A 12,530-nucleotide genomic window follows, 5' to 3' on the forward strand; every position below is an offset into this window, starting at 1 on the left:
ACTTAATATAGTTACAACATTACATAAATGTATCTGCAAACATAGATTCAATAGTGTTACTACGGGCGAACCGTGCCCAATGGTGACATTAAAATGTTATAGTGGAGTTTGAGAAAAGGAAAGCGATAAAGAATCTTGATCAAATTTACTAAGATGGCAATTTTAACTGCATAGAATAAAAGAGAAAACAAATTGAGGCACTTGAAATTTATTTTAAATTTTCATTCTATCTCCTCTGGAGCTTACAGTGAGACACAGCAAGGCATTCAAATTTACACTGGTGTATAAACTCCTAGTCCACTACCTACTATCAAGGCAGCAAAAGGAACTGTGCTGTATTTTCAGGTTAGGTGTTTTTTGGCTTCGAAGAAAACATGCAGGTGCTAGGATTCCATGTGACAGATTTCTTTGCACTTCCAAGAAGTAGAGATTGCAGATTTGCAAGGTGTTGCTGAAGAAGCCCTTGGCGAATAGCCACAGGGCATCTTGAAAATTGCACACACTGCAGCCACATTAATCAAATTGACTTTTTTACTTGGGTCGCCATGTTCCTAATTTTACAGGCCAGTCCAGGCCAGGCCCCCTCGAAATATTTAAGGTGGTAGCCTAGACCTTATTTTCTTATTTTAAAGTTAGATTGTGAAGTGCATGTTCCAGATGTGATGCAGCTGGTCAAACTACTCAACATTAAGCAGAACACAATTTATTTAAATGCTCTTGTCAATATGCAAACAAAAGAAAGAGGAATTTAGAACTACTACAGGAAAGCTTAACCGAATAATAGAAACAGTATCGATGACTAATTAACTGTCCCAATATAGTAATATCCCATAAATACAGCCCTTGGCAAAAGGTAAATTCAGACACAACGTCAAGAAAGATTTCAGAGAAAGTGGCAGCTAGGAATCATTTATTGAAGGTTCCAACCCTTCTGAGACCCTAAACGGCTTCTGACTGCTGCAGCTAAAAAAACTAGAAAGCCTGGTCTGAGAGAGCTGGCCATTTCCCTTCCATTGTTCAACAGTTTTTTAAAAATCCAAAAGCCTCCTCAGTTACTTACTTAAGCCATTTTCATTAACTAATCCAGCACCTCTGCCTTTATAACGTCTCTTAAAAAAAAAACCCAGGACAAAATAACCTTTAAAACTGACAACATTGTCCCACTATCGAACTGAGACTGGCAAATTTAAGTATACCTCCATTCTATTATAAAGACATAACAACTTTCTGCCCTTCTCGATACATTTTCTATTGTCCAAATGTCCAAAATAGCTAGTAATTTGGCAAAACTTTGCACTTCTCATTAAACAGCAAAGATAATTCATCATTGTAAGAGATTGTGTGGCACTATAAGAGTCATCATCTGATCTGAACTTGAAATAAATGTTGGATCAATTGAGTGCAGCTGGCCTGCAACCTTCTCTGTCCTATACTTAAACCGAAGACACCCTGGTACAGGAAGAATCCCATTCAACGAGTTATTTATTGCATCCTTAATGTGGGCAGCACAGTGGGCACAGTGGTTAGCACTGCTTCCTCACAGCGCCAGAGACCCAGGTTCAATTCCCTCCTCAGGCAACTCTCTGTGTGGAGTTTGCACATTCTCCCCGTGTCTGTGTGGGTTTCCTCCAGGTGCTCCGGTTTCCTCCCACAACCCAAAAATGTGCAGGTTAGGTGAACTGGCGAGGCTAAATTGCCCATAGTGTTAGGTGAGGGGATAAATGTAGGGGAATGGGTCTGGGTGATTTGCGCTTCGGCGGGTCGGTGTGGACTTGTTGGGCCGAAGGGCCTGTTTCCACACTGTAACTAATCTAATGCAAGTAATCTAATCTTAATGAGCACAGAGGAGGAGAGAGAAAAAAAAGTCAAACAGCAAGTCGGATCAGTGCCAACTGCAAAAATGCTTATTCAAAGCCTAGGTATTCATAGAGGTAAAAATAAACAAAAATGATTCATTGTCCTTTAATAATTTCAAAAATTTTGTCTTGTGCTTACATGAGCCTCCAACAAGGCTCATCAATTCCCGTTACCAATTTCAATCAAGGATAAGGAAGGAATCACACTTCAAGTTACACCCTTTGATGTTGTGCCAATCCCTTACCATTGTAGGTCACTTAATATAAAACTTTAAAATTGAATCCAATACCAATGGTGGACCTGTGAACATCATCCCAATTTCATGAAGCTCATGCCTTTCAGATACAGCCTGAACTCAGGTGTAGCAAGAATGTTCGGGGTTGGTTATATGAGCAGCATTTTTATCCTTTACCCAATCAGGAAAACAAAGAATCAATAATCTGCTAGATTTACTGCTACTTTGTGAGCACTCCAAGACCTTCTCCGCACAGTGGTTTTCTGATAAAAGAAAGAACCAGGTAATGCCAACTAGAGACCTGGGCATTTCTTAGAAGAATTGGTGAGATTGGCGGTCAAATGGGAATGTATGTAAAGAACAGGCGAATTTAAGTCATGAGTGGCTCTATTTCATTTTTGCAAAGTTCTGGGACAAAGTCCTTTGTGAGGACTGCAGAAATGAAATCATCTGCCCAACGACAAGCAGGATGTAAGGAACTTTACCTTACATCTCACATTCTGCATCGCTCCCAACACCTAACTTGGGAGACTTTAATGCCAGGAAGGGCAAGTGTTCTGTTGCTGACTCTGAAAACTGTAATTTTCAAGAGTGAAAAATTAGCAAGTCTGATACAAAAACATATAAATAAAGATGCGTACAGAAAAAGAGAAAATTGTTCAAACATAAAATAAACATTAAATTCACCAAAGGTTAATCTTGTATCCCAAGTTCCACAAGTAGTAAGTTACATCATTTAGTAGCAGAAATTGAGGACTGCAGATGCTGGAGAGTCAGTTGATAAAGTGTGGCGCTGGAAAAAGCACAGCAGGTTAGGCAGCATCCAAGGAGGAAGAGAGTCAACATCTCGGGCAGGACCTTTCTTCAGGACATCATGAAGAAGGGTTATGCCCAGAAAATTGTTTCTCTTGCTCTTCAGATGCTGCCTGACTTGCTGTGCTTTTTCCAGTGTCACCATACATCATTTAATGACCAGCATGGGGTTTTATAGTGCAGGTTGGGAGAGAATGATCGATTGAGGTGAAGGTCAGAAATGTATTTCAGATATTGTGCGCACGGGGAAGGACAGTCTGACACACAAAATATTTACAGTTTCCATCTATGGAGAGACTGTTGTCAGAAGTGGTCAGATAGGGAGTCTGAGAAACAAATCCTGCCCATTAAAAATTTATGTATTGTATCTTCAGTGGAAGTCAAATTGTAAAATGGATTAATATACTGCAAATTAGCAAATGAGGTAGGGGTCTCACAGCTCCTCAAAAAACAAATTACACTCATGTGAAAAGGAAACTAACTTTGCTGCAAGCACAGGAAGCAAATAAATCTCTCCATGAGCCAGAAGCAGGCTGAAGGAGCTGAAACAAACACTGTTTCCACCTGAGCAAGTCACCATTTGTTGCAGCTTGTCAGCATGGATCAACATGACAATCAGGAATCACTTTCTCCTGTTGAAAGGAAATACTTTTCTCTTTGTATAATTCTGCTTCAATCCAATAATGCTGCTTGAATTTGAAATATCTAAGAGGGAAGGCTGGAGCAAACACAATTAGAAGCAACTTTCCTCTGTTTAATGAAATTCACTATAGTACTTGATTTATCAAGCTAGAACACAGTTCAGTCGTAACAAGGTCTGTCCTTGCATCCCAACATCTGAGTTATATTGGTTGTCCAGTTTTTCTTTGACGAGCTACTGTGCAGAAAGACATGGAAGCTAGGATACTAGGGGAAATAAATATTGACGCCTTGAAACCAGTCCACATTACAAAAGGAGGTCTTAAAAAGCATAAAGTTAAATAAATCTTTGGGACCTGATGAAGTGTATCCCAGGATTTCATTTGAGGTTAGAGAGGAAATTGCAAAGCCCCTAAGCAGTGATATTTGTATTGTCCACAGCCACTGATAAGATGCAGGGAGATGGGAAGAAGCTAATGTTGGGCCATTATTTCAGAAAGGCTGCAAGGAAAAGTGAGTCTGAAGTCAGTGGTGGGGAAGTTGTTGGAGGCAATTCGGAAAGTCAGGATTTATATGCAAGGGTTAATTAGAGATAGTTTTTGAGGGTGTGACCAAGAAGATGGATGACAGCAGAGCGGTAGACTTTGTCTATGTAGACTTTAGCAAGGCCATTGACAAGGTTCCACATGGTAGACTGGTTAGTAAAGTTAGATCACATGGGATTCAGGGAGAATTTGCTACATGGATACCAAATTGGCGGGAGAGTAGTAGACAAGAGCATGGTAGTGGAAGGTTGTTTTTGGACTGAAGATCTTTGACCAGTAGTGTTCCCGAGAGATTAGTGTTGGGTCCACTGCTATTTGTCGTTTATATGAACAATTTGGAAGATGAAAAAGGAAACATGGTTATTAAGTTTGTGGGTGACACCAAAATTGGTGACATGGAATAGAGTGAAAGTTACCTGAAAGTATAACGGGGATCTCGATCAACTGGATCAATGTGCCAAGGAATATCGACGGAGTTTATTTTGAATGAATGAGAGGAGTCGCATTTTGGTCAGATGAACAAAGGCAGTACTTACACAGTTAATGGTAGGGCCCTGGGGAATTTGTTAAACAGAGAGAGGCCTAGGGATTCAGGTATATAGTTCCTTGAAAGTGGTATCACAGGTAGATAGGGTGGGAGGACAGACTTTTGGCACACTTGGCTTCATTGCTCAGACCGCTGAGTAAAGGAGCTGGGATTTCACAGGGCATCTATACAAATGTTAGTACACATCTGGAATACTGAGTTCAGTTCTCTGCACCTTGTTATAGGAAGAATGTTATTAAATTGGAGAGAGTGGAGAGAAGATTTACAAGGATGTTACTGGGACTGGAGGGTTTGAGATTTAAGCAGAGGCTGGATAGGCTGGGATTTTTTTCATTGGAGCATATAGGTTAAGGGGTGACCTTCTCAAGATTTATAAAATCATGAGGGCCATAGATAAGGTTAGAGTAGAGGTGTTCAAACCCAGAGCACACAATTTTAAGGTGAGAGGGGAACAACTTAAAAAAGATCTGAAGGGCAACTTTTTTTCACACAGAGACTGGTTGGTATATGAAATAAACTGCCAGAGCAAGTGGTAGATGCAGATACAGTTACAACATATAAAATGCATTTGTTCACATACATGATTAGGAAAGGTTGAAAGGGATATGAGTCAAATGCAGGCAAATGGGATGAGTTTAATTTGGGAAATCTAGTTGGCATAGACAAGTTGGACCAAAGATTCTGGATTAGTGGTGCTGGAAGAGCACAGCAGTTCAGGCAGCATCCAAGTAGCTTCTTGGATGCTGCCTGAACTGCTGTGCTCTTCCAGCACCACTAATCCAGAATCTGGTTTCCAGTATCTGCAGTCATTGTTTTTACCAAGTTGGACCAAAGAGTCTGTTTCAGTGTTGTAAGATTCTATGACTCTGGATTAATGGTGCTGGAAGAGCACAGCAGTTCAGGCAGCATCCGAGAAGCAGTAAAATCGACGTTTTGGGCAAAAGCCCTTCATCAGGAAAAAAGGCAGAGAGCCTGAAGGGTGGAGAGATAAGCTAGAGGAGGGTGGGGGTGGGAAGAAAGTAGCATAGAGTACAATGGGTGAGTGGGGGAGGGGATGAAAGTGATAGGTCAAGGAGGAGGGTGGAGTGGATAGGTGGAAAAGAAGATAGGCAGGTAGGACAAGTCATGGGGAGAGTGCTGAGCTGGAAGTTTGGAACTAAGGTGAGGTGAGGGAAGGGGAAATGAGGAAACTTTTGAAGTCCACATTGATGCCCTGGGGTTGAAATGTTCCGAGGCGGAAGATGAGGCGTTCTTCCTCCAGGCGTCTGGTGGTGAGGGAGCGGCGGTGAAGGAGACCCAGGACCTCCATGTCCTCGGCAGAGTGGGAGGGGGAGTTGAAATGTTGGGCCACAGGTTGATTGGTGCGGGTGTCCCAGAGATGTTCCCTAAAGCGCTCTGCTAGGAGGCGTCCAGTCTCCCCAATGTAGAGGAGACTGCATCGGGAGCAACGGATACAATAAATGATATTGGTGGATGTGCAGGTAAAACCTTGATGGATGTGGAAGGCTCCTTTAGGGCCTTGGATAGAGGTGAGGGAGGAGGTGTGGGCGCAGGTTTTGCAATTCCTGCGGTGGCAAGGGAAGGTGCTAGGATGGGAGGGTGGGTTTTAGGGGGGCATCGACCTGACCAGGTAGTCATGGAGGGAACGGTCTTTGCAGAAGGGGGTGGGGAGGGAAACGGTGGTGGGGTCTGTTTGGAAGTGGCGGAAATGTCGGCGGATGATTTGGTTTATGCGAAGGTTGGTAGGGTGGAAAGTGAGCACCAGGGGCATTCTGTCCTTGTTACGATTGGAGGAGTGGGGTCTGAGGGCAGAGGTGCGGGATGTGGACGAGATGCGTTGGAGGCCATCTTTAACCACGTGGGAAGGGAGATTGCGGTCTCTAAAGAAGGAGGCCATCTGGTGTGTTCTGTGGTGGAATTGGTCCTCCTGGGAGCAGATACGGCGGAGGCGGAGGAATTGGGAATACGGGATGGCATTTTTGGAAGAGGTAGGGCGGGAAGAGGTGTATTCCAGGTAGCTGTGGGAGTTGGTGGGTTTGGAAAAAATGACAGTGTCAAGTCGGTCATCATTAATGGAGATGGAGAGGTCCAGGAAGGGGAGGGAGGTGTCAGAGATGGTCCAGGTAAATTTAAGGTCAGGGTGAAATGTGTTGGTGAATTTGATGAATTGGTCAACCTCCTCGCGGGAGCACGAGATGGCGCCAATGCAGTCATTAATGTAGCAGAGGAAGAGGTGGGGAGTGGTGTCGGTGTAATTACGGAAGATCAACTGCTCCACGTAGCCAACAAAGAGACAAGCATAGCTGGGGCCCATACGTGTGCCTAAGGCTACCCCTTTGGTCTGGAGGAAGTGGGAGGATTCGAAGGAGAAATTGTTAAGGGTGAGGACCAGTTCGACAAATGAATGAGTGTCGGTTTAAGGGTACTGTTGGGGATGTCGGGAGAGGAAAAAACGGAGGGCTTGGAGGCCCTGGTCATGGCGGATGGAGGTGTAGAGGGATTGGATATCCATGGTGAAAATGAGGCGTTGGGAGCTGGGGAAACGGAAGCCTTGAAGGAGGTGGAGGACGTGGGTGGTGTCTCGAACGTATGTGGGGAGTTCCTGGACAAGGGGGTATAGGACAATGTCGAGGTAGGTAGAAATGAGTTCAGTGGGGCAGGAGCATGCTGAGACAATGGGTTGGCCAGGGTGGTCAGGCTTGTGGATATTGGGAAGGAGGTAGGAATGGGTGGTGTGGGGTTCCCGGACTATGAGGTTGGAAGCTGTGGGAGGGAGATCTCCTGAGGTGATGAGGTTCTGTATGGTCTGGGAGATGATGGTTTGGTGATGCGGGGTGGGGTCATGGTCGAGGGAGCAGTAGGAAGAGGTGTCCTCGAGTTGGCGTTTGGCTCCAGTGGTAGAGATCAGTGCGCCAGACTACCACTGCGCCCCCTTTATCCGCTGGCTTGATGGTGAGGTCAGGGTTGGAGCAGAAGGATTGGAGGGCTGCGCGTTGTGAGGGTGAGAGATTGGAGTGGGGAAGGGAGGTAGACAGGTTGAGGCGGTTAATGTCCTGGCGGCAGTTGGAAATGAAGAGGTCGATGGCAGGTAATAGGCCAGCGCGGGGTGTCCAGGTGGATGCAGTGTGTTGGAGGTGGGCGAAGGGGTCCTCGGAAGGTGGGCGGGAGTCCTGATTTTGAAAGTAAGCTCGGAGGCGGAGGCGACAGAAGAATTGTTCAACATCACGGCGTGTATTAAATTCATTGATGCGTGGACGGAGGGGAATGAAGGTGAGTCCTTTGCTGAGGACTGATCGTTCGTCCTCAGTGAGGAGGAGGTCTGGAGGGATGGTGAAAACTCGGCAGAGCTGGAAGCTGGAATCTGGTGTGGGTGTAGAATTTCCCTTCCCACGTGGTTAAAGATGATCTCCAACGCATCTCGTCCACATCCCGCACCTCCGCCCTCAGACCCCACCCCTCCAACCATAACAAGGACAGAACGCCCCTGGTGCTCACCTTCCACACTACCAACCTTCACTTAAACCAAATCATCCACCGACATTTCCGCCAGCTCCAAAAATACCCCACCACCAGGGATATATTTCCCTCCCCACCCCTTTCCGCCTTCCGCAAAGACTGTTCCCTCCGTGACTACCTGGTCAGGTCCACGCCCCCCTACAACCCACCCTCCCATCCTGGCACCTTCCCCTACCACCGCAGGAATTGCAAAACCTGCGCCCACACCTCCTCCCTCACCTCCATCCAAGGCCCTAAAGGAGCCTTCCACATCCATCAAAGTTTTACTTGCACATCCACCAATATCATTTATTGTATCCGTTGCTCCTGATGCAGTCTCCTCTACATTGGGGAGACTGGACGCCTCCTAGCAGAGCGCTTTAGGGAACATCTCCGGGACACCCACACCAATCAACCACACCGTCCTGTGGCCCAACATTTCAACTCCCCCTCCCACTCTGCCGAGGACACGGAGGTCCTGGGCCTCCTTCACTGCCGCTCCCTTACCACTAGACGCCTGGAGGAAGAACGCCTCATATTCCGCCTCGGAACACTTCAACCCCAGGGCATCAATGTTGTCTTCAAAAGTTTCCTCATTTCCCCTTCCACCACCTCACCCTAGTTCCAAACTACCAGCTCAGCACTCTCCCCATGACTTGTCCTACCTGCCTATCTTCTTTTCCTCCTATCCATTCCACCCTCCTCCTTGACCTATCACTTTCATCCCCTCCCCCACTCACCCATTGTACTCTATGCTACTTTCTCCCCACCCCCACCCTCCTCTAGCTTATCTCTCCACCCTTCAGGCTCTCTGCCTTTTTTCCTGAAGGGCTTTTGCCCAAAACGTCGATTTTACTGCTCCTCGGATGCTGCCTGAACTGCTGTGCTCTTCCAGCACCACTAATCCAGAATTTGGTTTCCAGCATCTGCAGTCATCGTTTTTACCTAGATTCTATGACTCGATGAGTACATGTCGAGTTAATGGAATTGTGCTGGAGGAATTAATCATCACCTTCACAACACTATTTCTAGCACTACAGGTGAAACATCATTGGATTATTCCAATGTTTCTTTTTTAAATTTTCATTTCTTAGTTCAGGAGATGAGGAGGAAATTGGCTGTTTGACTGGTCGGAGAAAGTGAGGATGGATAGGCAAGAATCATGGAAAGGATAACACAAAAAGTTTGTTAACTTGCCACACAGAAAGGTAGGGGGTAAGATCATCATCACCATTCTATGAATTGATTCATTTGAAACTGGTAACACTGAATGCCCGCCTAGGATGAAATTAATTCACTTAGGATCAAAGTGGTGAGATGAATGCCTGTTTTGTCCAGCATCTCATATCAGCTGCAAGCAAAGAGTCACAGAATTCACGCACCTTTTGATTTTGAGGTACATCCTGAGGATCAGATGGCGGGACATAGTTCAGGACAAGTCTCCGAAACTCGAGCAGATTAAAGAGGGACTAAAGGGGACGAGAAGACAACAAGGTACATTAACTGCTGCCAGTTTACAAGTCATATAAAAGCAACTCTACGCACACAAAGAAATGAACTTATCAGGAGATAAAAGAAAACAAAAAGAAAAGAGATAAAATGAGTATAAAGAGAAAGATGCAAATGAGAAGACACAATAAACTTGCATTTCTATACTAAGTTTCACAACCTCAATATGTCCCAAATCACTCTTTAGAAAATGAACTACTTTTGAAGTGTACTCACTAATTTTCCCTTGCAGCAGCTGAAAGAAAACCACGCATACCCCATAATTGTCCACATGCACACCACATAATCGTTCACACATACAACTATAATTCAAGAAATATGATGCCAAAAAGAAAAGCAAAAGTATCTGAAGAAAGGAAGATCATGTCAGTAACTGCTCCAGGAATGTTCTTTGCCTAAATAGAAAATGTGTTAAGGGATATCTCAAAGGATTCAATTTAAATGCTGCTAGTGATTGTATTGCATTTCTTAAAAATAAATACAGGAAGAAATTGTTTTTAATATTGTTTCATTTACTTTTCTTTTCAAGACTAATATTCCATTTTAAAATTAACATGTTATTGGACAAACAACATTAATGCAATAGCATTGCACTCCTGGACTCTTTTGGTCATATATTATGATTAGCTTCCCTACAGTGTGGAAACAGGCCCTTCGGCCCAACATGTCCACACCGAAGAGTAACCCACTCAGACCCATTTCCCTATGACTAAAGCACCTAACATTATGGGCAATTTAGTATGGCCAAGCCTCCTGACTGCACACCTTTGGACAGTGGGAGGAAACCACCCGGAGGAGTGCAGACATGGGGAGAATGTGCAAATTCCACACAGACAGTCACCCAAGGCTGGGATCGAACCTGGGTCCCTGGTGCTGAGAGGCTGCAGTGCTAACCACTGAGCCACCGTGCCACCCTTGGTGCTCATCGTGTCACCAGACGCCTGGACTGAACAAAACGGTCCAGAGCTCCCTACATGGTGCACTCTGTCAAATGAAGTCATTGACATGTACTTGAGATGTACAATTATTTTGAAATGTTTACATTTATACATTTTGCTACTTTAGCAGCTAAAATAGCTGCAACTGTAAAAGAACAGAAATGTACACTTCGAATAGCTAATACACCAACTTTGAAAATATGCTGCACAACTTTTGTTAAATGGATGCGCTTATTTAAACAAATTGCTCAGATTGCACAGATGTCTGTTAGGGGAGGTAGTAAAGGTGTGATCAAGTCACTGGACTAATAATCCAGAACCCAGACCAATGTTCTCAGCACATAGGCTCAAATCCCATCATTGCAGATGGTGAAATTTTGACAGAGTAGGCTCGAGAGGTTTAATTGTTTGTGCTGATGTACCCAGTTCTTACACTCCTATATTCTTATGCACAGACAAAAACAAAATGGATTCAAGTTGTCAGTCACTAACGTCAGGCAGAAATTGCAACAGCCAATTTGCACAGTGTTAGAGACAAAGAAGACTACAGATGCTGGAATCCAAATTAGACAGGCAGGAGGCTGGAAGAACACAGCAAGCCTGGCAGCATCAGGTGGTGGAGAAGTTCATATTTCGGGTGTAACCCTTCTTCAGTCCTTTCTAATTTGCACACAGCAACATCCCACAAACAGCAATGAGATAAATGACCAAATAACATCTTAATGAAGTTGCTTGATGGATAAACATTGCCCAGAACATTATCTCCTGGTCTTCTTTGAAATATGGTCTTACATGCCATCTTCGTGGGTAAACAAGTCCTCTATTGTAATGCTTAATTCCATTTAATATTACAGCATTGCTCAGTACTGCACTGGGGATGTCATGTTGGATTATGTGCTCCATTCTTTATGATGTGCCTTCGACATGAGAGTACTACCACTGAATCATGGCTGATAGGGCTAAACATCAAAAATGACACACCCCAACTTTCTTGCTTCTCTATTTTGAAGGCTTCCATTCCTTGCTGTAAATAACTTCATCAGAATCAGGAGACTTTTAATTATCTGGTGTCTATTCATATGAGGTTCCCTAGTTATTTGACCATCCAGGTTGTCACAACCGAACATGAACGTGCCCTCAATCTGAAATCCACACGGGTTTTAGGCCAGATGGGAAACCTTGGGAAAGTAGTACTGATGTTGGAGCTTACCACAATGAACCAGTTAAGCTACAAGGTGAGATTGCACAGACTGGGGCCAGAATCCTTGGAATGCAGACAATGAAGAGGTGATTTGGTCAAAGCTTTCAGGATGTTCAGGGGAATAGATTAGGTTGATAAGGAGAAAATACTTTCAAGAGTGAAATTCAGAACCACTTCAGCATACAACAGGATGACAGATGTTCAGAAGCTCTCTTTCACAAATGGGGACTGATAGAAAAACTGCTGCATTTAAAGCAGACAATGATACAGCTAAATGCACTGAAAGACATGATGCAAAGGCCAATATATGAGGTATGCTGAGACTCAGCCATAATCTCACTGAATGGTGGGCAGGCTTAAAGACAAAGTGGTCTCTTCCTGTTCCTCCCTTCTTAATGGTGATAACCATGAGTAGCAGTGGCAGGTTGAAATAAATATTCTCTTCCAGTTCATTTGCCTTGAATAGCCCAGATAGAAATGTTCTGCAATGAAACATTGAGAAATGCCTCCTTCAGTTCGAAGGAACTGCTGCAAAAGTTTAATAAAGTTTTTCAAAATTACAAGGCACTATCAGTGAAAACTTAGGATTATCAGATGAAGAATGAAGACTGAAGTAACAAGAAGTCTGTTTCCTCCCCCACAAGCGGTTATTCAAGCACAGAATATCTTTCCAAAATGATCCGGCAGCATTGGCTATTGAGAACACGATGCACCTACTGGAGCATTCCTTCACAAATCTGACAGACAACTT

At 44.2% G+C, this 12,530-nt stretch overlaps 1 protein-coding gene across 3 annotated transcripts in view; it reads right to left on the reverse strand.

Moving 5' to 3' along the window:
- usp25 (ubiquitin specific peptidase 25) overlaps positions 1-12,530 on the reverse strand; it is a 201,872-nt gene that overhangs the window by 113,782 nt on the left and 75,560 nt on the right. For all 3 annotated transcript variants that reach the window (XM_072585756.1, XM_072585755.1, XM_072585757.1), the window contains exon 6: positions 9,514-9,600. In XM_072585756.1, the coding sequence (XP_072441857.1) occupies positions 9,514-9,600 (87 nt within the window). The remainder of the gene's footprint in view (positions 1-9,513; positions 9,601-12,530) is intronic.

Source organism: Chiloscyllium punctatum, chromosome 15 (assembly GCF_047496795.1).
Source record: "Chiloscyllium punctatum isolate Juve2018m chromosome 15, sChiPun1.3, whole genome shotgun sequence".
Taxonomy (NCBI): domain Eukaryota; kingdom Metazoa; phylum Chordata; class Chondrichthyes; order Orectolobiformes; family Hemiscylliidae; genus Chiloscyllium; species Chiloscyllium punctatum.